The sequence below is a fragment of the Balaenoptera ricei genome, chromosome 2 (genome assembly GCF_028023285.1).
Source record: "Balaenoptera ricei isolate mBalRic1 chromosome 2, mBalRic1.hap2, whole genome shotgun sequence".
Classification (NCBI taxonomy): domain Eukaryota; kingdom Metazoa; phylum Chordata; class Mammalia; order Artiodactyla; family Balaenopteridae; genus Balaenoptera; species Balaenoptera ricei.
In genome coordinates this window covers 109575185-109600998 of record NC_082640.1, presented here as the reverse complement: position 1 = coordinate 109600998, position 25814 = coordinate 109575185, and the positions used below count along the sequence as shown (strand labels likewise).

General features: G+C 37.0%; 1 protein-coding gene across 4 annotated transcripts in view; it reads right to left on the bottom strand.

The window, feature by feature from the left end:
- AQR (aquarius intron-binding spliceosomal factor) overlaps positions 1 to 25814 on the bottom strand; it is a 111752-nt gene that overhangs the window by 23484 nt on the left and 62454 nt on the right. For all 4 annotated transcript variants that reach the window (XM_059913684.1, XM_059913683.1, XM_059913685.1 and 1 more), the window contains 7 exons: positions 14266 to 14401; positions 12166 to 12375; positions 10231 to 10368; positions 6602 to 6673; positions 5043 to 5230; positions 4170 to 4341; positions 2054 to 2224 (listed from right to left, as the gene is read on the bottom strand). In XM_059913684.1, the coding sequence (XP_059769667.1) occupies positions 2054 to 2224; positions 4170 to 4341; positions 5043 to 5230; positions 6602 to 6673; positions 10231 to 10368; positions 12166 to 12375; positions 14266 to 14401 (1087 nt within the window). The remainder of the gene's footprint in view (positions 1 to 2053; positions 2225 to 4169; positions 4342 to 5042; positions 5231 to 6601; positions 6674 to 10230; positions 10369 to 12165; positions 12376 to 14265; positions 14402 to 25814) is intronic.

Here is a 25814-nt window from a genome sequence, read left to right as displayed (position 1 = left end):
GTGGGTGTTTCTAAGAAACTGTCAACCTGTTTTCCAAAGTTGCTGTACACACATTCACCAGCACTGTTCCAGTTCCAGAGTTCTAGTTGCTCCACATCCTTGCCAACACTTGGCATACTGTCAATCTCTATAACTTTAGCCATTCTAATGGATGTGTAGTGGTCCATCACTGTAGTTTTAATTGCATTTTCCCTGACAACTAGTGATGGTAAGCATTTTTTCATGTGCTTATTGTCCATTTGTATGCTGCCCAATTCATTTGCCAATTCTGTATTGGGTTGTCTATATTTTACAATGACTTTTATAGGAGTTCAAATATTCTGGATATAGTCCTTTGCTCTTATGTGTGGCTATTATACCTGGAAATTCTGTTGTCATCCTGACCATGTGGAGAGCTTGTCTGCGAACTGGGCTCACAGACTGAGGACAGCAGAGCAGAAAGATGAAATGAACCTTGGTCTTTCATGACATCACTGAGTCACACTGTAACCTAACCTGGAGCCACACTACTTTCATCTTCTTGTTATGAGAGAGAGTAACTTTCCTTATTGTTTAAGTTTTTCTGTTACTCATAAATAAAAGGACTCAGACACTGAGGTTCTTCTATTTCTAAACTTCCTATATTTCAAAGTTATTAGTTTCTCATTTTCACTGTCTATACCCCTTATGGAGTGTTCTACAGTGTCTGTTCCTCCCCATTCCTTTTAATTTTGTCTCCGTTTCTTTGATTTTGTTTTATTTTCTGCCAGTTCACATTTCATCTCTTCCTGGGTTCTTCAATTTCTCTGTTTTGTAGCCTTCCCTCACAGAAATGGGTACTTCATTAAGTATTTTAAAATTCATACCCAAATATGCATTCAAAATTTTCATCTGTTCTGGGCCAACATGTTTTCTGGAGTATGCTATCTTGTCAATTAGTTTGTTCGGATGCTCTTTCCCTCATTTATAAATTGAGCTTGTGCTAGTTTCCTTTTCTCCTCTATTTTACCACTGATTAGGCGGGTTTCTCAGATTAGCTATGCACAAGAGGTTAGGTTAGGGTGAGCAGAACTTTCTTCTAAAGGCTCAGTGATTTTAACAACAGATGGTTCTCTTCTCCACTGTTACTATAGAGACGGTGTATTTTTTTCAAATACAGCTCATCTGTACTCTTCTTTGAATCAGTCTGGAACCAGGAAGGCTTCTGCTCACCCCAATACCCATATCCATTGTTGAATAATAGGGATGTGGCTCTTATACTTCAAAGTATGCCACCACTTTCAGAAAGTGTGTTTTTGCTGGCACTTTCAAGACTGGTCCTCTAAATCCTCTTCCCATTTTTTCTTCTTGATCTTAGTCACATGTCCTCTCACTAAAAATGGAATTTGTTTTTTCTTCCTCCCATTTTTCTCTTACTTGTGGATGATTTCCAAGAAAAGGTAAAAGAGCTTTTATATAGCTATGTTCACAACCAAAGTCCTAACTGCATCATTACTAATACTATATTTATGTTTTGTTATTCTTTCTAATTTTTCAAACCTGTATTGACAAAATCAAGCATCTTCATTTTTATTTGCTATTATTCCATCATATCACATAAAGAAGTATAAAAAAAATCCTAAGGTCTGAATGTACTTTATGATTTTCCTTTATCCCCAAGAAAAAACACCCCCCTACACACACACACAATAAGAAGCAGTACAAATTATAACTTTGTAAAACAAACAAAATAAAAAAATACTACAATTCCTATTTCTACTATAAAGGACATAAATAGTTTCATTAGGCATCATTTTACCAAAAAAAAGTTTCAGAAACATTTATTTCTGATTACTGTCAACAAAAATCTTCAGTGTGATAGTTGAGACAGATGTTCACAGCAAACCAATAACACTGTAAGATAGAATTGCCAGAGAATAATTTATAGAGTTCCTATTGTTTCATTTTCTCACCTATTTTAAAAGGAGATAGCAAAGAGACAAGGTAGAACAACATAAATAACTCATAATAAATATAAATCTTTCCATCTTGCCAACAACATGAATAAGAGAACGTATTATACTTGTAAAATTACCTTATTTGGTCTTCCAATCAATGGATTGCTCCCGCATCGTCTATTGATGATGTCACGAATAAGATGTTTTTGTCCATTATATGTTGTTAGAATGCTAATCTTGTCAGCAGGGTAACCAAGTAAGCACATGTACATAAAAAGTGCCACTACATATTCTGCCTCTCCAAGATTCTGTAATGAAAACATTAATCAGATTGTGCATTTATTTCCCTTTATAGAAAAAACAGTTAACTAGCACAATTTGTTCATTTATCACACCTCAAGAAGTGAACAGTTAATATCTTGGACAAGTGAATACCTCTCATAAAACTGAGTAATAACTTATCCTAAATTAACAATGATAAATAAAAATAGAGTATGTGGTAATTACTTCCCTTTAACATTTGCAATATATTTGCAATACATGGAACAATCATAAAATAAGAGGCTTAGTATTTCTGGGACCACAACAGTCACAATACAGATCAATAATATCCTGTTACAGTGTATTGCAACTATAGTTAGGGAAAGAAATATTAACATAAAGAAGAAAGGTAACTATCTTAGAAGCCAGTAGAAAATCCAGTCTAACATATACATCCAGCAGTACCGTAGTTGGCTCTCAATTTTTACACAATGTTTTTCCTTTTTCCTTCATACTTCTTAGTTTTTTTTGTGTGTGTATTATGTTTGTTCTCTTACTAATGGTTGCCACCTCTACCAGACCACTTTAGATGGGAAGAGGATGTGGCCTCAAATTGATCATTCTGGCCTGCTGTGACCTTAGAGGGTCTAGGTAAAGATGGATGGGAAGGAGTTTAAAATCAAGACTTAAATACACTACTTGAGAGTGAGAAAGCATACACAAGCCTGCTTAGTCCAGTTCAACAGAGACTAAATTGAAAGTAACAGATAAGAGAAGAAAGTAAAATGAGAATATAAACATAACAAGAAAATCAAAAAAGACAAGAAGCTGGATTTCATGTAAAGGCAACAGGAAAATTACAGGAAGACCTTGAGAAAAATCACTTGTATTCTGGTGACACACAGCTTCAGTTAACTCTTCATCTAAATTTTCTCGTTCTTTGGAAGACAGGAGCCACATGACTGTGTAAATCTTTCCATTTTCTATATTGATAACAAACTACATTTATCTAAGCATCAGCTAATATAGATAAAAGAACAAATCTTTTGGTGCATATGCTGCCAGATCTTTTTGTAGAGATTATCTGTACATATTTCTATACGTATGTTTTGCTTTTTAAAAAGCAAAACGGGATACTATAGACACACTTTGCAAGCTGATTTTTTCATTAATATAGCATAGAAATTCTCCCTGTCAGTAAACCAAGTTATAATGTTACTCTTAGTGGCTATTCAGTATTATATGGAATAGGTAAAAGTGTAATTAATCCCTACTGATAAGACATTTAGGTTGTTTCTCCTTTCAAAAATAATTTGCAATACAAAAAAGATGTGATGAACATTTTAGCATATAAGTCTTTGCAAATTTGTCTGTTTTTTTTAAGGATAAATTCCTAGAAGTGAGAGTACTGCTTTTAATACATACTAACAATATGTTCACCAAATTACTTTCCTACGAGCATTGCATGAATATAGTTTCCCAAGCCTAACCCAACAGAGGTGAAAATATATTCCAGTGATTTATACTTGCTACAAATCTGTATCTTTTTTTGGTGAATTGCATATTCTAGTCCTTATTTCATTTTTCTGTTGGGGGGTTGATTCTTTTATAAGTGATTTTAAAGAGTTCTATACACATCCAGACTTCAACCTGTTGTTTTTTAAAGGCTGAAAATAAATTTTGCTCTCAATCAAGCAATATTTTTCTTTATGATTTTTGATTTTGGTAATGAGCTTAAAAAGACCTTTCTTACCCCAGAATTATATATTCATCATTATTTTCTTCTTTTTTAGTATGTTTATGTAAGTTTCTTTTCTTTGGTGTATATATCTTTAATCCATCTGAAATGGAAATTTGTGTGTTGTGTGTGAGGTGGAGATCTAACTTTGCTTTATTTAATGGTTTGTCCAAGTGGTTCAGTAATACTGATTTAGGTAGTAATTCAGCCAGGAAAATGCAAAATAAACTTAAAAGTTTCCTATTTTTTCTTACCTGATAAAAGTAAGGATTAGGCTCAGATTCTCCAACTCCCTGAAAATCTTCAACATTAATGAGCTGGAAGTCATAAAGCAAGCCAGCATTTGCTGTACTAAACTCCGGCAAGAGCTGCACATGGGGTAAGTTTCCTAGATTCTTGTATCGCCAGTTGTAGAGGTTGCACAAGCTTTCAAAGACAAATCCCCCCCAAAACAGGAAATATTAGCATTGTAAATCCCCTTTTAATATACATAAGGGGGTTTCTAAGGGATGGGCTCTTCCTGTTAATTTTCATATTATCCACGTTGTGCTCTTCTTTTTAGCAATAATACTTTTGCAACCTTTGTCTCCCTGTAAGTAACCAAATCAGAAGACTGATGATATTTCAAGAAATGATAGCTCCATTACGTTCTCTGAGGTAAATGCTACCTTTATTCCTTAAATAAAAAAATCAGGGAAGAGTCTGCACAGTGAAAAAATTTTTGAGGCAACTATGAGAGGGGACCTGTACATTTTATGAAGTAAGAATTAGTGTGTTCTCCTCTTGTTCACCTCTAGCTTTAGATTTCAAAATGATATTAATCGTGTATCTTTTGGGGGCATGAAGAAAAGGGAGGTGACAGTGAAAAGAAGCTCTTAGTTTATAAGTCACTTAAATTAATCTCAATAAATAAAATGAATGATATAATTTGGTCAATTCACACCCCATGCTGAAGGTAATAAAGGTACTTTCCAATTTGTAGATTTGTATCCAAGTTTCTGGATAACAGATAAGAGTCTATACAGAAGATGTTATAGAATACCTGGATCATCGAAATGATGTCCTTAAATAGAAGTAATATCCCTAACATCCACCCTCCCTGCCCCCCATTGCCCTGTCTCCTTTACCTTGCTCTGGCCCTCCCTTGGGCATCGAGGTCCACAGTAGGAACTCCAACTCTGACAAAGCGAGTGAAGAGAGATTGCTCCATGTTTGAATACTTCTGAAAGGCCATGTTCTTAATGACTGGAGGTAACTGGTGATGATCACCAATCATAATCCAACGTTTCAGTCGGCTAAAACCATCCTGAGGATTCTAGAAATAAAAAGTGAGGAAATGGCAAAATATTCTAATATATTACCCTGTTAATCTCCAATTTATTGCACAAGCTTCTTGCTATTCACAAGATGGCTTTAACAGCTTATTAATTCTTGCTCTTCCCCAGTTCCACAGAAAAGAATCTGGCAAACTTATAGAGCGACTTGTATGGGTACCACTGCTCTTGGCTGACAGTGTGTGAGGGAGGATGGAGGGATTGAGGGGCAAGCATGGAATTACCGTACTTTAATATGCAGGGTAACCCAAAGGGGTCTGGGAGACTTAGGTCATAATTAGGCAAAGGGTGCACAGAACGAAACCCATGCCCAAGCAGGGAAACGGAAAGATGTCAAAGTAAATACCTTGTATCACAATTACGCCAAGAGCCAGTTTGTGAACCCCCCAAAGCAGTAGAAATTATACCTTCTTTAATTTCCTACACTAATACTTCAGTTTCCTACTCTACCTGTCTCCTTGTTCCTTGTAACATATTCTGATAAAATACAAGTCCCAAATAACTTGGCTTTATAAAACAACTTTCGGAACCCAATTTATCTATAAATTAGAGTAGTCTCTATTCTTCAATTAGGAATTCCACATTTTGTTTTTTATGCTCCATAGTAAAGACTATTGTACAATAAGAAAACGTTCTTAAACATCATCATTTATCTAAAAAAATTCAGGCACAAAATAAAGAAAAGCAATGTACCCAGGGATCAAAAACAATTCCAGAAACAACTCTAAATAAAAGAAATGAAAAAGGAGCTCATCTTCCCTCCAAACTGCCTAACAATGTAATTTTCTTGATTAAAATTACTAAGTCTTTTCAAAACTTAGAGATAAACTATGAATTTTTAAATAGTGCTCCCAAACAATACAAACTACTCAATAACCAGTGAATAGATTAAAGGAAGTTTACATGCTTAAAATAGAATACCAAACATAATGAAGTTAAGGAGAACACATAATCATAGCAATTAGCACCCCCAAACTGTGTAGTTTTCTGATGCTACCCCCCAGAATTCTTAAAACTCTACTTTTTTTTTTATAAATTTATTTTTGGCTATGTTGGGTCTTCGTTGCTGCATGCAGGCTTTCTCTAGTTGCAGTTGCAGCAAGCAGGGGCTACTCTTCATTGTGGTGTGCGGGCTTCTCATTGCGGTGGCTTCTCTTGGTGCAGAGCACAGGCTCTAGGCGCACGGGCTTCAGTAGCTGTGCCACACGGGCTTAGTTGCTCCGTGGCATGTGGGATCTTCCCGGACCAGGGCTCGAACCCGTGTCCCCTGCATTGGCAGGCGGATTCTTAACCACTGCGCCACCAGGGAAGCCCAAAACTCTACTTTCTTTGTCTCAATCTCAGTATCTTACCTGTAGAAGAAGAGGTATAAAAGTTTCTATCTCCAGAATCTGAGCAGCCTCTTCCATTAAAATGTTGTCATACTGAGAAAGGGAGAAAAAAGAAAGCTTGTCAAAAAGAGAGCTTGAAAGCCAAACAGCTACCACCATGACGGTAATAAGCATCCCAAAACCCCTCAAATAATTCAGATCAAAATAACAACAAATTATTCAAACAGAAAGTTCATGATCTTCTTTACCATTATGCTATTGCTTCTCCAATTCAAGTCTTTAACTTTAAGGAAGTGCCCTAAACATACAACTCTACATTAAGGAAGCCTCGTTTATCATTTCTTGGATTGCGATGATCAATTTAGTTATTTTCAGTTCAGTTTTGAAGTTCTATATAAGCAAGAATCAACCTATGATTATATATGAGGTCATTTCCACTGGTACTCTTATCCTAGGTAGTATTTTGCAGTAATTTTTTTCCCTTATGAATCCTACTTGGCACTCAACAATCTCCTTTTGTTCCCCACCCCCGGCATTCAATCCATCACCAAAGCATGTCAATTTTACCTTCAAAACTCCCTCTAGAATCTGTTCGTTTTTCTACATTTCTATTACCACCACCACTCTAATCCAAGCTGCTACTCTGACTACTGCCAGCAATCTCTTTACTAGTCCCTCTCCTTCCTGTCTTGCCTCCCCTAAACCACTCATATAACAGTCATCACATCACGTCACCTTCTGGTTTCTAACCCTTCACTGGTTTCCACTTGTCCTAGGAAAAAAGGACCCTTAATGTGGACCGTAAGAGATGTGTTAACTAGGGCCTGTATTCAATCTGGCCCCTGCCTTCCTCTCATACTTTACATGTCACCTTCCTCCTTACTCACTAAGCTTCAACTACATTGACCTATTTCATTTTCTCAGAAATGGTAAAACCATTCATGCTTCAGGCCCTCTGAACATGCTATTTTCTCTTGACTTTTTGTCTGCTTGGCTCTTTCTCATTTTTAAAGTATCAGCTTAAAACCCACTTTATCCATGCCTTCTCTGACCTCTCACTCTAAAACGGGTTTCACAGTACTCTGTGCCTTTGTCTCACGGCACATCACAATTTATAATTCTATCTGTATATTTATGTACTTGTTTAATGCCTGAATCTTCCCTCTAGCCCAGTTTCCAGGAATGTTAGGCACTGCACATTTGTAAAATAATGAAAAATCAAGTCTTTCTCCAACCTAAGGAAATTTCATTCTTTCTTTCATGTACCTCCTCTTCTATGTGCCCAATTTTCTTCTAGATTTATTCTCAACAGGTTTTATCTTTTCCCTTCCACTTCTAATTCTGATTGTTACTTATGATAGTATAATATCCTATTCCTTGTTTTATTGGTAAAATACTTTCTTTGAGACTTTCACTAAGTACAATTAGAGTTCCTTTGTTTTCTATTTTCAAAGTCTTCTCCCCTTATTTTGTTTTCCAAGGAAGTAGAAGGTAGGGGGAGCATATTTGCTCTTAATACTTAATTAACTCTTTTAAACTAATTGTTCATATATCCTCTAATTTCTGTGCTACTCATTTTACCAAAATATGCTTATATTTGTTCAAGACTGGTAGCTGAGCTGGATTTCCACTGTACATGATAAAGTTAAGGTTCAGTTTTGCACTGTTTCTATCGAAACTACCTGAAAGTTTTAGGCATGTGGATGCGTGTCTTCTCTAGCTCTATCTAATGTTAAATTTCCCTATTACAATGATTAATTAGGTCATCCTGGTGGGAACCTAGGAGAAGGAGGGGTTCAAAAAGCCATGTTTTCTCAGAAGTTCCCACGTGGACTCTGAAGGTGATAGACACAATATGGAAAACAGAGTGGGAGCAGCTCAAAGACGACAGCTTAAAGAGCCTCTTTCCTGAGAAATAATTCTGCAAATCTAATGTGATTTAACTTATAAAAATATATCTATAGATTCTATTAAAAAGGAGATTTTAATCACAAAGCAAAATTATGACACAACTATACTGGGTGTTTTAAGGAAGGAAAAGAGTACACAAATGTGCTTGCATGTCTCCATGGGGACAGCACAGAATCAAAACATATGCCTAATGGAAATTTAACATTCTTTATTGATATCAATGAAAGGACAAAGGAGATACTAGAAGAGTTGAAAGATTAATTAGAGAGCAACAGGGGAGTAGGGGACTGCCTTTTTTTAACATTAAGTAGAGCTACAAAGTTTTTAAGCTCTTACATCAGATGCATGTGTTAGTTTGAAAAAATAAAATTTCAAAATTAAAAATATAAAAGATGTAAGGGATACTATCAGCACTCATGTTAACTACCTTTAGATGTATATAGCACAATGTAAGAAAATGATCAATGAAAATGTGATAAGCTACAAGTAATGTTTTGTAGAATATGCATGTGAACAGCTGCATGAAAGCATAAAATGCTCTATTTAGACTGCATCATTTCCCTGTATTATTAAACTGATATAATTTAATATCAATCCAAAGTATATTTTATGTGTCAGCCCCAAGAAAAAAATATTTAGGTGAAAAATTCTCACTAATTTACAAAAGGTAAATTCACACCATTAGGTAAGTTCACACTACCTTTTAATAAATTATCATATTTGTCCTACCTTGCAAATGAGGAAACTTTCATCCAAGATAACAATAATTCTATCACCTTGAATTTATTTAGCATTTATCTTCCAGTGAGCTCATAACATTTAAAAATTGTCAGTTATTTTCATCAACAACAAATGCTTTGCTAACTTTAAATTCAAACCAGTACACAAACACTGTAAGTAATGACAGATAAAACAGTTGCAGGGAAGTTAAATGATGTGCATTAAAATCAGAGTTTAGTCAGTATCAATAGCAAAGTCACAAAGTGTCTGCAAATTCAAATTTACTGCTCAATTATTACATTCCATTTCAACTGAGTAACAAGTAACCGGCTGTCTTGCCCTTTAGCTCTCCAGTCCTTATCTTAAGATGAAGTCATTTAAATATCTCCTTTGACAGTCTAAATAACTGTATTACACATCCTCACATAGATGGCTTTTTATTTACTGAATGAACAAATAACTGGGAGTGGATGTGTGCTTAAAAGGTAAACAAGTGTACGGATTTCTAATAGGTGAAAAACATTGTCAAATATTATTTGTATAAAGCTTTTACTTCTGTTTGGAGATTTTTTTTAACATAGTGAAAATAAATTAATGTACCTTAACAAGTATTAGAAGTTAGTTAGACAATCATATGGTTATAATGTTACTTAAAGGACATATGTCTGATAACTAAATTTAGAAAAATTAGATTTAGATTTTACTAATCATATAAACATGGGAGGTTATGATCACTTTTAAAAGAGGCATTTTAAAGTAATTATAAATGCAAACTTCAGTAAGAAGCAGATGTCCAAGGGAAATGGTCTAGGGAAGGGAAGGGAAGGGAAGGGAAGGGAAGGGAAGGGAAGGGAAGGGAAGGGAAGGGGAGGGGAGGGGAGGGGAAGGGAGGGGAGAGGAAGGGAGGGGAGGGGAGGGGAGGGGGAGGGGCAGGGGCAAGGGGAGGGGGAGGGGAAGGGGAAGGGAAGAGAACTAACAGCTGCATAGATGAATTAAGGAACTAAAATATAAGTCTTTACCTTGAAGCCTAACTTGACTAAATCATGTCGTTTTAAGGCAGCATGAGTACAGGTCATAGCAATGATTTTGGCTTCTTTCACCAAAAGGTATTTAGATCTGTCTAGTCCACTTCGAAGCAGTTCGGAGGCTCTAAACTCCTATGGAAGTGGGGGAACAATGAGATACTATTTTAGGAAAATAAACAGTTCATGCATACATTCATACAATCCAGTTTATGAGACAATATGAGAAATTAAATATCTCATAAACTAAGCCTAAAGAATCGTAATTCTGTCCATGATTAATAAGGTACTAATTGAGTTCAAATAATAACTGACAGTCAAGCTACAATTTGGACTGTTTTTTTTGGTATAAGATAAAATATTTACAGTATCAACAAAAATACTGAATAAAATATCAATCACCATTGTGTCTATATTACCCAAGGTCTCTCCAGGAAAACAGAAACTACTTCAAGCACTCATAACAAAGGGAATTTATTGCAAGGAGCTCGTTATACAGGTGATGGAGAAGCAGAAAAGCCAACCAGGGAATGGCGAAGTAACCCAGAGATTGGCAACAGCAGGAAATTATGACCATTCCTAGGCTAGGAAGGATAATGAGGAGGAAGTGTTATCAGAGCCCAGAAACTGGGGTACCAGAATAAGCTGGAACTGCGGTGGGCCAGATCAGGAGAAACTGGAGCCATGGAAGAGACGAAACCGCAGGCCGAGAGAGCTGGTACAGAAATATCCTGGCTTCTCTCTCTTTATTCTATTTTTGCCACATTTCTCATTGGCTAAACCCAGAAAAAAGTCAGCTGACATGAGAGGCTGGGAAATGAAAACTCCAAGGACCAGTCTCAGCCCTGACCACGGCACAGGATCCCCCATAGAGGAGAGGAGGGGAACGGACAACAGGTGGATGTGAGGAGCAAACAAGCCCATGCAGAGCACCTAATATCAAGTTTTATCAAATCGGAACATTATATCATACTTACTTCAGACTTTTAAACGTTTTTTTTTGTTTTTTAAAAAATAATTAAAGCATCACAGGTACAGGTGGAGGTACCCTGTATATATCCTTCTTCCCACTCTCTCCCCAGACAGCTATTATATGTTTTTATCCTTTTACATTCTATTTATGTAATCATAAACATACTATAATACTGTTTTGTAGGTTTTAAAATTTTATAATTATCATACTACATATATACTACATATGTATATACATTATATATTTATTATTCTGTACCTACCATCCATCCATTTCTATCCACCTACTCACACCATACATCAGTGTTTACTGAACATCTATTATGTGCCAGATATTGTTGTAGGAATAAAATCATATCTAAAAGGTACAAAGACTTTAAAAAAGACACAGTCTTTGTCCTTTTTATCTGAAGTAATCCTAAACGTTCTTACTGAGGAATCTGAGCCTGAATGCGATCTTTTTACAGCACTGCTGTAGTCTTCCAATGATGTTTCCAATAAGGAATGAAAAAACTATGAAGCATCCCGGGGCTCCCTGGGTTCCAAACATATTCTCTGTCCCCTTTATATAGTGGTGATTCTTATTTCACCTTAATAATCAGGAACCGTCATCCTGGCTAACATAGCAACCTCATTTTTTGTTTACAGATCAAAGGCATAAAGAACTTAGAATAGCCAAATTCCAAATCAAAGAACCATTGTTAAATCTCCTAATGAAAGCATTCCTTTCTTAAATACTAAGACTTTCACACCAGAAAAGCCAGAAAAATGGGGATTCAATTCATATCTTAATTTTTACTTATTTCTTCAACTAGAAAAATAAATGCTTCCAATAATCTCACTTAAAAGTAATAATCTGGTTTGCTAGATTTGAATATTCCACTTACTACATTTTAAAAAAAACAACAAACTAAGCTTAAAACCTTTAAAGGAAAGTTAAAAGAACTTGAGAACCCTTACCTCAAGCTGAGTAAAGATTTTCTTAATATGCCTGAAACATCCTTCAGCAATTTCCATGTCTTCTTCATAAGACCGGCCTTTAAAAATGGGTTGAGGGGCATTTGCAAAGTACTCATGAAAAGGGAAGAAAGTGGAGACTTCAGTGACATCTGGCAACGTGTTACCTTTATTTTTCACTTTGCTGATATACTCTTCCCAACGAGACATTACCTGTAAGAAAAAAAGAGACCTGAGGTTAAATTTGCCAGTTCTTATGTTTTAAATAATAAAATAAAAAACGAATTGAGTAAAAATAAGATTTGGTAGGTAAAAGAAAAGGAAAAGGAAAAGAAAAGCAACCTTTGACCCAACAGGACTATTTCTTATCCAAGTCACTGATAGACTGCCCTTCTTTTATAAAAGTAACCTTTAAGACTGTAGGAAAAAAACCTCTTTGATAAAAAATGTACGGATGGGATGGGAAAGAACCTCAGGATCATCTCATGGGACTTTATCTCAGACATTTCAGATTTTCTATGCATATTCAAAACAATTTATGATTGATGATCAAAAAAAAAAAACCTCTCTGGACAAAGAAATTCCTCATTTTTTCACTATTTCAGTTTCTCTCCATATATGGTTAAGTTCAGCTCTAGTAGCTTTTTAATCAATTTAGCACTTGTCAACCCTTATCCTAGACTTTCATAATTTTTCCAATTCTCTTTAGTATACTTATAAAGAACTTCTGGTTAAGCTGCGTATATATTTGAAAGCTCATTTTATGACTTTTGTGACATAGGTAGTTCAATTACCTCCTGCTATAAATGTTAACTATGGCTCTACTCAGTTCCTGCTTAATGTCCATTTTTGTAATTCTTTCAGTTTTTCTGTTATAATTTCAGTGTTTCTCAAAGTGTGGTCCTTAGGCAGAATATCTGAAAAGCTAAATAAAAATGTAGATACCTGAATGCCACACCTTACTAAAACGAAGTCTCTGGGGACAGAGCTTGAGAATTCCCTTTTTAAACAACTTTCCCAATGTGATTATTGTGTGTTCAAAATTGTGAGGCCTTATGAGGCCTCAAGTTCATATTTCTCAAATTTATTACCTAAGGTTCTATAATTTATATATTATTTCTATTACTTTTAAAACTAGTTTTCACTGAGAGCCTAGTGATTTTTATTTTGTGACAAACATGCATTTAAGCATGATCTTTATTCCATTATTCAAAGTTCTTAACAGTCTGAGTCTAATGCAGACAACTTTGCAAGATCAAGCATATGTCCTGTGTTTCACAAGGAACCATGAAATCAGCTCATTCTGAACGGACTCAACTGGTTTATCTGCTTATAATGAGCATAAACTCTTTTTTTCATATACATTTTACAATTTCAGTGTTATGATTTATACCTAAAATATACAAATAGCATTAGAACAAAGAGAACAAATACAGTTATACAAAAATCTTCATTATTTATGTTTAATCCATTTAAAATTATTAGTAAACCAGTTGACTTTTAAAGTTTATTTTTATTTTATTTGGCTTTACATTTCTCATTAACTTTCACACCCCCCAAACAAAAGCAAAAACATGCCTCTAAATTAAGTCAAAGAATGTTTAACTTAAACTCCTACTTTGAAATTAATTCTAAAACAAAATGTACTTCTAGAAATTTAAAAAGAAAGTATGTTTTTCTTCATTACTTGATTAATATGCATAGCAAAAGTAAGTTAAAGAACTGTATTTGTTACCACTGGGTAGCTAGACTGTTTGGTTATAGTTCTATAGTAATGAAAACAAAACAAAAAAAAAAAAAAAGAGAGAGAGACTAGAAACTTTGTCAATAGCAAGAAAAAAAAAAAAGAAAAAAGATTTTAAAGTAGCAACATTGGCCTTTCACTGAATAAGTCATCAAGCAAAGTTATTTAGCAAACAAAAGTGAAGATAACAGGAAATACAAACATTTAACACTCACAAACATAGCTTTGGCAATAGCATATATTTTAATCTACTCAACAAAAAAGTAAGCTTTCAAGAAAGGATCTCCAGAACCCATCCCAGTTTCCAACTGAAGACCATATTATAATAAAGTATGATTTAAAAACCCTTAATCTCTTACCTGATATAAGAAGAAATAGCCTGCAGTTTCACAAGTATATGAAGCATCTCCTGGAACCCCTAGACTCTTCTGCAATCGTTTGACTTCTTCTAAAAGTTCTATTCTTCGAGCTAGGACATAATTAACTCTTCCATACCTAAAAATTTCAATTAAGCAAAAAGGCAAAATTACATAATGAAGAGACTTGCAAGGAAACTGTCAGCAAAATATTTAAGAAAATCATAATAGAAACGATAAATGGCCAAAGAGAAAAAAAGAACGGTAGAAAACATAAGTTTATATTTACTGTAAGTGACAGTTGTTGAGTTATTTTATACTAAAGCTACTTGAAATGTACCCTGTGGATCAGGGCTGATCTGCAAATGTGTTAGTGGTCTGTGAGACAGGAAAATCAACTACATTACTAAACACACCTCTGGTTCAGCTTTTTTTTTTTTTTCTTCATAAAATGACCTTCACAAAAAAGGAAACACTACAGTGCATTCCGGTGCTAGTGCATCTCATAACAGACCAGAATATAGTTTACAGATTGGCTACTCTGAATAGCACCATCATAAAAGTAGATTAGCTCTAAAGGTTTTGAAAAGTAATTTTAAAATTTATTTGATCATTCTTTGGCATAGAGCATGGAGCTTGGCATCTGGACCAAGTATGTTCATAAATGTTTGCTGAACGAGTAAGAAAACTAAAATTTGGAGAGTACCCGGCCCAGAGATAGGTAGTTAAGAAAAAAAGTGGAACCAGAATTGGATCCCAAAGCCTATGTATACTCTTTCCACCATAAAAAGTGCCTCCTTCAATCCTTTAACACTAATTAAAAAAAAAAAAAAAAGCAACATACAATGGAATTCTATGTAATATTTGCTCAATTATTCTGTAAATCTAAAACTATACTAAAAAAAAGTCTACTAATTAATTTTAAAGAGCAAGGTACAGGAACACCTCATTTTATTGTGCTTCACTTTATTGCACTTTGCAGATACTGCATTTTTTACAAATTGAAGGTCTGTGGTAACCCTGCATTGAGCAAGTCTATCAGTGCTGTTTTTTCCAAAAGCATTTGCTAACTTCATGTCTCTGTGTCACATTTTGGAAATTCTTGAACTATTTCAAACATTTTCATTATTATTACATTTGCTATCTGTGATATGTAATCTTTGATATTACTATTGTAATTGTTTTGGGGTGCCACAAACCATGACCATGTAAGATGGCAAACTTAACTGATAAATGTCGTGTGTGTGTTCTGATTTGCTCCATCAATTGGCCATTCCCCCATATTTCTCCCTCTCCTCAGGCCTCCTTATTCCCTGAGACACAACAATATTGAAGTTAAGGCCAATTAATAACCTTACAATGGCCTCTCAGTGTTCAGTTGCATGTCTCACTTCAAATCAAAAGCTAGAAATGATTAAGGTTAGTGAGGAAGGCATGTTGAAAGCTGAGACAGGCCAAAAGCTAGGTCTCTTGCACCAAACAGTTAGTGAAGTTGTGAACGCAAAGGAAAAGTTCTTGAAGGGAATTAAAATTGCTATTCCAGGGACTTCCCTGGTGGCGCAGTGGTTAAAAATCCGCCTGCCAATGCAGGGGACGCACGTTCGAGCCCGGGTCCGGGAAGATCCCACGTGCTGCGGAGCAACCAACCAAGCCTGTGCACTACAACTACTGAGCCTGTGCTCTAGGGCCTGCGAGCCACGACTACTGAAGGCCACGCACCTAGAGCCCGTGCTCCACAACAAGAGAAGCCACCGCAATGAGAAGCCCACGCACCACAATGAAGAGTAGCCCCTGCTCGCCACAACTAGAGAAAAGCCCGTGCGCAGCAACAAAGACCCAATGCAGCCAAAAATAAGTAAATAAATAAATAAATAAACTTTTTAAAAAAAGTGCTACTCCAGTGAACACACGAATGATAAGAAAGTAAAACAGCCTTATTGCTGATATGAAAAAAGCTTTAGTGGTTTGGACAGAAGATCAAACTAGCCACAACATTCTTTTAAGCCAAAGCTTAATCCAGACAAAGCAAGGCCGTAACTCACTCTCTTTAATTCTAGTAAGGTTGAGACAGGTGAGGGAGCAGCAGCAGAAGAGTCTGAATCTAGCCAAGGTTGGTTCATGAGGTTTTAGGAAAGAAGCTGTCTCCAAAACGCAAAAGTGCAGCATGAAGCAGCAAGTGCTGATGTAGAAGCTGCAGCACGTTATACAAAAGATCTAGCTGTGGTAATGAAGGTGGCTACACTAAACAACAGATTTTCAGTGTAGAAAAAATACAGCCTTCTACTGGAAGAAGATTCCATCTAGGACTTCCATAGCTAGAGAGGAGAAGTCAGTGCCCGGCTTCAAAGGTTCAAAGGACAGGCTGACTCTCTTGTTAGGGGCTAATGCTGCTGGTGACTCTAAGTTGAAGCCAATGCTCATTCACCATTCCAGAAATCCTAGGGCCCTTAAGACCTATGCTAAATCTACTCTGCTTGCGCTGTGTTAATGGAACAAACCCTGGATGACAGCACATCTGTTTACAACATGGTTTACTGAATATTTTAAGCCCACTGTTTGCACCTACTGCTCAGGAAAAAAGATTCCTTTCAAAATATTACTGCTCATCGACAATGCACCTGTTACCCAAGAACTCTGAAGGAGATGTACAATTAGATTCATGTTGTTTTCAGGCCTGCTAACACAACACCTGTTCAGCAGCCCATGCATCAAGGAGTCATTCGACTTTCAAGTCTTATTATTTACGAAATACATTTTGTAAGACTATAGCTGCCATAGACAGTGATTCCTCTGATGGTTCTGGGCAAAATAAACTGAAAATCTTCTGGAAAGGATTCACCATTTTAGATGCCATTAAGGACATTCGTGATTCACTGGAAGAGGTCAAGATATCAAAATTAACAGGAGTTTGGAAGAAGTTGATCCTAACCCTCCTGGATGACTTTCAGGTTAAGACTTCAGTAGAGGAAAAAAAACTGTAGTTGTGGTAGAATTAGCAAGAGAACTAGAATCAGAAGTAGAACCTGAAGATGGGACTGAATTGCCTCAATCTCAAGATAACACTTTAACAGATGAGGAGTTGCCTCTTATGGGAGAGCAAAGAAAGAAGTTTCTTGAGATGGAATCTATTCCTGGTGAAGATGACATGAAGAATGTTGAAATAACCACAAAGGATTTAGAATATTACATAAATTTAGTTGACAAAGTAGCAGCAGAGTTTGGTAGGATTGACTCTAATTTTGAAAGAAGTTCTATTGTGGGTTAAAATACTACCAAGCAGCATTGCCTGCTACAGAGAAATCATTCGAGAAAGGAAGATTCAATCCACATGGCAAATTTCATTGCTGTCTCATTTTAGTAAGTTGCCATAGCCCCCCCCCCCAACCTTCAGCAACCACCACCCTGATCAGTCAGCAGCTATCAACATTGAGGCAAGACCCTCCACCAGCAAAGATTACAGCCTGTTGAAGGCTCAGATGATGCCTAGCATTTTTTAGTAATAGAGTATTTTTTAACTAAGGCATGTACATTGTTTTTTTAGACATAATGGTATTGCACACTTAGTAGACTATAGTATAGTGTAAACAATACTTTTATATGCACGGGGAAGCCAAAAAATCCATGTGACTCGCTTTATTGTGATAGGCACTTGATTATGATGGTCTGGAACTGAATCTGCAAAGTCTCTGCGGTATGCCTGTACACAATTATAAATAATAGCATAGTTACAGATGATTATTGAAAAAGAGACTAATAAAAACTTGTTTGGGAGAAGTAGCATTATGAGTGATCACTCCCTCTCTGCTATCTTACTAGATACAAAAATTTTTCTTTAGGGAAAGTGATATTAATTTTATTGTGAAACAATATTCACTATTTTTCTTTTTAATTATGACAAAGAGAGAAATATGAAATAAATGCACAATCAAACAAGCACACACATTATTAACAAGATCTGGAGCTTGACTTGCCTATCAGAAAGCAAAAAGTACTTCTTTCCTGAGAAACTTGGTAGTACCTGAAATCATTTTTAAAATTCTGCTGCTCTTATAATATCTTTAAATACCAGAAATTGAGCTGCACCACACTTATAATTACACTATTTAGCATTCCATGAGTACCCATACATTCAATGAATTATGGATTGGTAGATTTTACAGTTGAGCCCACTGGTGTAAGTTAGGTTTAATAAGAAGAAATACCCATGGGAAGAATTCAGGGAAGCATTACAAGCTGATCCAAAATTAAGAATCTACAGCCCTAAATAAATTAATGTGTGTTGATCTTGCCCTCTGACTTTTTAAAAGCTACAAAATTTTGGGAGGGGGACCTTCAAGATGGCAGAGGAGTAAGACGTGGAGATCACCTTCCTCCCCACAAATACATCAAATATACATCTACATGTGGAACAACTCCTACAGAACACCTACTGAATGCTGGCAGAAGACCTCAGACTTCCCAAAAGGCAAGAAAATACCCACATACCTGGGTAGGGCAAAAGAAAAAAGGAAAAACAGAGACAAAAGAATAGGGACGGGACCTGCACCTCTGGGAGGGAGCTGTGAAGGAAGAAAAGTTTCCACACACTAGGAAGCCCCTTCACTGGCAGAGACAGCACGTGGCGGGGGGGGAAGCTTTGGAGCCACGGAGGAGAGCACAGAAACAGGGGTGCAGAGGGCAAAGCGGAGATTCCTGCACAGAGGATCGGTGCTGACCAGCACTCACCAGCCTGAGAGGCTTGTCTGCTCACCCGCCGGGGAGGGTGGGGGCTGGGAGCTGAGGCTCGGGCTTCGGAGGTCAGATCTCAGGAAGAGGACTGGGGTTGGCTGTGTGAACACAGCCTGAAGGGGGCTAGTGCACCACAGCGAGCCGGGAGGGAGTCCGGGGAAAAGTCTGGAGCTGCCTAAGAGGCAAGAGACCAGACCACTGTTTCGGGGTGCGCGAGGAGAGGGAATTCAGAGCACCGCCTAAATGAGCTCCAGAAACGGGCGTGCACTGCGGCTATAAGTGCGGACACCAGAGACGGGCATGAAACGCTAAGGCTGCTCCTGCAGCCACCAAGAAGCCTGTGTGCAAGCACAGGTCACTGTCCACACCCGCCTCCCCCTCCCAACCCCCGGGAGCCTGTGCAGCCCACCACTGCCAGGGTCCCGTGATGCAGGGATAACTTCCCCAGGAGACCACATGGCGCACCCAGGCTGTTGCAACGTCACGCCAGCCTCTGCCGCCTCAGGCTCACCCCATATCCAATTATAATTAGCACAGCTCTCCCTGCCCCCAGCCTGAATAAGCAAGAGCCCCCTAATCAGTCACTCCTTTAACCCCCTCCTGTCTGGGCAGTGAACAGATGCCTGAGGGTGACTACACGCTGAGGTGGGCCAAAATTAAAGCTGAACCGAAGAGCTGTGCAAACAAAGAAGAGAAAGGGAAACTTCTCCGTGAAGCCTCAGGAGCAGCAGATTAAATCCCCACAATCAACTTGATGTACTCTGCCTCTCCGGAATACCTGAATAGACAACGAATCGTCCCAAAATTGTGGCAGTGGACTTTGGGAAAAACTGTAAGACTTTGGGTTTGCTGTCTGCGACTGATTTGTTTCTGATTTTTATGTTTATCTTAGTTTAGTGTTTAGTGCTTGTTATCATTAGTGGATTTGTTTACTGGTTTGGTTGCTCTCTTTTTTATTTTTAATTTTTATTATTTTCTTTATGTTAATAACTTTAAAAAAATATTTTTATTTATTTATTTTTTTTTTCTTTCTTCCTTTCTTTTTTCCTCCATTTTATTCTGAGCCATGTGGCTGACAGGGTCTTCGTGCTCTGGCCTGGTGTCAGGCCTGAGCCTCTGAGGTGGGAGAGGCGAGATCAGGACATTGGACCACCAGAGGCCTCCCAGCCCCATGTAATATCAATCGGCAAGAGTTCTCCCACAGATCTCCGTCTCAACACTAAGACCCAGCTCCACCCAACGGCCAGCAAGCTCCAGTGCTGGATGCCCCATGCCAAACAACTAGCAAGACAGGAACACAACCCCACCCATTAGCAGAGAGGCTGCCTAACGTCATACTAAGTTCACGGACACCCCAAAGCACACGAATGGACACGGCCCTGCCCTCCAGAAAGACAAAATCCAGCCCCACCCACCAGAACATAGGCACCAGACCCCTCCACAAGCCACTGAACCAACCTCAGACACTGGGGGCAGACACCAAAAACAACGGGAACTATGAACCTGCAGCCTGCGAAAAGGAGACCCCAAACACAGTAAGTTAAACAAAATAAGAAGACAGAGAAATATGCAGCAGATGAAGGAGCAAGGTAAAAACCCATCAGACCAAATAAATGAAGTGGAAATAGGCAGTCTACCTGAAAAAGAATTCAGAGTAATGATAGGAAAGATGATCCAAAATCTTGGAAACAGAATGGAGAAAATACAAGAAACGTTTAAAAAGCACCTAGAAAAACTAAAGAGCAAACAAACAATGATGAACAGCAGGATAAATGAAATTAAAAATTCTCTAGAAGGAATCAGTAGCAGAATAACTGAGGCAGAAGAATGGATAAGTGACCTGGAAGATAAAATAATGGAAATTAACTACCACAGAGCAGAATAAAGAAGAAAGAATGAAAGGAATTGAGGACAGTCTCAGAGACCTCTGGGACAACATTAAAAGCAACAACATTCGAATTAAATGGTCCCAGAAGAAGAAGACAAAAAGGAAGGGCCTGAGAAAATATCTGAAGAGATTATAGTTGAAAATTTCCCTAACATGGGAAAGGAAATAGTCAGTCAAGTCCAGGAAGCACAGAGTCCCATACAGGATAAATCCCAGGAGAAACATGCCAAGACACATATTAATCAAACTATCAAAAACTAAATACAAAGAAAAAAATATTAAAAGCAGCAAGGGAAAAGCAACAAATAATATACAAGGGAATCCCCATAAAGGTTAACAGCTGATGTTTCAGCAGAAACTCTGCAAACCAGAAGGGAGTGGCAGGACATATTTAAAGTGATGAAAGGGAAAAACCTACAACCAAGATTACTCTACCCAGCAAGGATCTCATTCAGATTCAATGGAGAAATTAAAACCTCTACAGACAAGCAAAAACCAAGAGAATTCAGCACTGCCAAGCCAGCCTTACAACAAACACTAAAGGAACTTCTTTAGGCAGGAAACACAAGAGAAGGAAAAGACCTACAAAAACAAACCCAAAACAATTAAGAAAATGGTAATAGGAACATACATATCAATAATTACCTTAAATGTAAATGGATTAAACGCTCCAACAAAAAGACACAGACTGGCTGAATGGATACAAAAACAAGACCCGTACATATGCTGTCTACTAGGGACTCACTTCAGACCTAGGGACACATACAGCCTGAAAGTGAGGGGATGGAAAAAGATATTCCATGCAAATGGAAATCAAAAGAAAGCTGGAGTAGCAATTCTCATATCAGAAAATACAGACTTTAAACACTATTACAAGAGACAAAGAAGGACACTACATAATGATCAAGGGATCAATCCAAGAAGATGACATAACAATTGTAAATATTTATGCACCCAACATAGGAGCACCTCAATATATAAGGCAAATGCTAACAGCCATTAAAGAAGAAATCGACAGTAACACAAAAAAGTAGGGGACTTTAACACCCCACTTTCACCAGTGCACAGATCATCCAAAATGAAAATAAATAGGGAAACATGAGGTTTAAAGGATACATTAAACAAGATGGACTTAACTGATATTTATAGGACATTCCATCCAAAAACAACAGAATACACTTTCTTCTCAAGTGGTTATGGAACATTCTCCAGGATAGACCATATCCTGGGTCACAAATCAAGCCTTGGTAAATTTAAGAAAACTGAAATCGTATCAAGTATCTTTTCCGACCACAATGCTATGAGACAAGATATCAATTACAGGAAAAAAATTGTACAAACACACAGAGGCTAAACAAACACTACTAAATAACCAAGAGATCACTGAAGAAACCAAAGGGGAAATCAAAAAATACCTAGAAACAAATAACACTGAAAACACAACGACCCAAAACCTATGGGACGCAGCAAAAGCAGTTCTAAGAGGGAAGTTTATAGCAATACAATCCTACCTCAAGAAACAAGAAACAACTCAAATAAACAACCTAACCTTACACCTAAAGCAATCAGAGAAAGAACAAAAAAACCCCAAAGTTAGCAGAATGAAAGAAATCATAAAGATCAGATCAGAAGTAAATGAAAAAGAAATGAAGGAAACAATAGCAAAGATCAATAAAACTAAAAGCTGGTTCTTTGGGAAGATAAAAAAAAAATTGATAAACCATTAGCCAGACTCATCAAGAAAAAAAGGGAGAAGACTCAAATAAACAGAATTAGAAATGAAAAAGAAGAAGTAACAACTGATACTGCAGAAATACAAAGGTTCATGAGAGATTACTACAAGCCACTATATGCCAGTAAAATGGACAACCTGGAAGAAATGGACACATTCTTAGAAAAGCACAACCTTCCGAGACTGAACCAGGAAGAAATAGAAAATATAAACAGACCAATCACAAGCACTGAAACTGAAACTGTGATTAAAAATCTTCCAACAAACAAAAGCACAGGACCAGATGGTTTCATAGGCGAATTCTATCAAACATTTAGAGAAGATCTAATACCTATCGTTCTCAAACTCTTCCAAAATATAGCAGGGGGAGGAACACTCCAAAACTCATTCTATGAGGCCACCATCACCCTGATACCAAATCTAGACAAAGATTTCACAAAAAAAGAAAACTACAGGCCAGTATCATTGATGAACACAGATGCAAAAATCCTCAACAAAATACTAGCAAACAGAATCCAACAGCACAGTAAAAGGACCATACACCATGATCGAGTGGGGTTTACCCCAGGAATGCAAGGATTCTTCAATATATGCAAATCAATCAATGTGATACACCATATTAACAAATTGAAGGATAAAAAACCATATGGTAATCTCAGTAGATGCAGAAAAGGCTTTTGACAAAATTCAACACCCATTTATGATAAAAACTCTCCAGAAAGGAGGTAGAAATGGAACCTACCTCAACATAATAAAGTCCATAAATGACAAACCCACAGCCAACATCATTCTCAATGGTGAAAAACTGAAACCATTTCCTCTAAGATCAGGAACAAGACAAGGTTGCGCACTCTCACCACTATTACTTAATATAGTTTTGGAAGTTTTAGCCACAGCAATCAGAGAAGAAAAGGAAATAAAAGGAATCCAAATTGGAAAAGAAGTAAAACTGTCACTGTTTGCAGATGACATGATACTAAACATAGAGAATCCTAAAGATGCTACCAGAAAACTACTAGAGCTAATCAATGAATTTGGTACAGCAGCAGGATACAAAATGAATGCACAGAAATCTCTTCAATTCTTACACACTAATGATGAAAAATCTGAAAGAGAAATTAAGGAAACACTCCCATTTACCATTGCAACAAAAAGAATAAAATACCTAGGAATAAACCTACCTAAGGAGAGAAAAGACCTGTATGCAGAAAACTATAAGACACTGATGAAAGAAATTAAAGATAATACCAACAGATGGAGAGATATACCATGTTCTTGGATTGGAAAAATCAACATTATGAAAATGACTATACTACTCAAAGCAATCTACAGATTCAATGCAATCACTATCAAACTACCACTGGCATTTTTCACAGAACTAGAACAAAAAATTTCACAATTTGTATGGAAACACAGAACACCCCAAATAGCCAAAGCAATCTTGAGAAAGAAAAACAGAGCTGGAGGAATCAGGCTCCCTGACTTCAGACTATACTACAAAGCTACAGTAATCAAGACAGTATGGTACTGGAACAAAAACAGAAATACAGATCAATAGAACAGGATAGAAAGCCCAGAGATAAACTCACACACATATGGTCACCTTATCTTTGATAAAGGAGGCAAGAATATACAATGGAGAAAAGACAACCTCTTCAATAGTGGTGGTGGGAAAACTGGACAGCTACATGTGAAAGCATGAAATTAGAACACTTCCTAACACCATACACAAAAATAAACTCAAAATGGATTAAAGACCTAAATGTAAGGCCAGACACTATAAAACTCTTAGAGGAAAACATAGGCAGAACACTCTATGACATAAATCACAGCAAGACCCTTTTTGACCCACCTCCTAGAGAAATGGAAATAAAAACAAAAGTAAACAAATGGGACCTAATGAAACTTAAAAGCTTTTGCACTGCAAAGGAAACCATAAGCAAGACGAAAAGACAACCCTCAGAATGGGAGAAAATATTTGCAAATGAAGCAACTGACAAAGGATTAATCTACAAAATTTACAAGCAGCTCATGCAGCTAGATATCAAAAAAACAAACAACCCAATCCAAAAACAGGCAGAAGATCTAAATAGACATTTCTCCCAAGAAGATACACAGATTGCCAACAAACACATGAAAGGATGCTCAACATCACTAATCATTAGAGAAATGCAAATCAAAACCACAATGAGGTATCATCTCACACTGGTCAGAATGGCCATCATCAAAAAATCTGCAAACAATAAATGCTGGAAAGGGTGTGGAGAAAAGGGAACCCTCTTCCCACTGTTGGTGGGAATGTAAATTGATACAGCCACTATGGAGAACAGTATGGAGGTTCCTTAAAAAACTAAAAATAGAACTGGCATATGACCTAGCAATCCCACTACTGGGCATATATCCTGAGAAAACCATAATTCAAAAAGAGACAAGTACCACAATGTTCATTGCAGCACTATTTACAATAGCCAGGATATGGAAGCAACCTAAGTGTCCATCGACAGATGAATGGATAAAGAAAGATGTGCCAGATATATATAATGGAATATTACCCAGCCATAAAAAGAAATGAAATTGAGTTATTTGTAGTGAGGGGGATGGACCCAGAGTCTGTCATAAAGAAGTCAGAGTGAAGTCAGAAAGAGAAAAACAAATACTGTATGCTAACACACATACATATGCAATCCAAAAAAAAAAAAAAAAAAAAGAAAAACGGTTCTTATGAACCTAGGGGCAGGACAGGAATAAAGATGCAGACGTAGAGAATGGACTTGAGGACATGGGGAGAGGGAAGGGTAAGCTGGGATGAAGTGAGAGAGTGGCATGGACACATATACACTACCAAATGTAAAGTAGATAGCTAGTGGGAAGCAGCTGCATAGCACAGGGAGATCAGCTCGGTGCTTTGTGACCACCTAGAGGGGTGAGATAGGGAGGGTGCGAGGGAGAAGCAAGAGGGAGGGCATATGGGGATATATGTATACATATAGCTGATTCACTTTGTTATACAGCAGAAACTAACACAACACTGTAAAGCAATTATACTCCAATAAAGAGGTTAAAAAAAAAACTGTTGGGTGATCTCTTTAATACAAGGACTCAAAATAAATGCAACATAGTAAGTTAACACTCTTTTAGCTCTTTTGATGTCTATAATCTATTCAGTCAAAAGTAATGTTCAGTAGTCAAAGGCCGTATTTATTA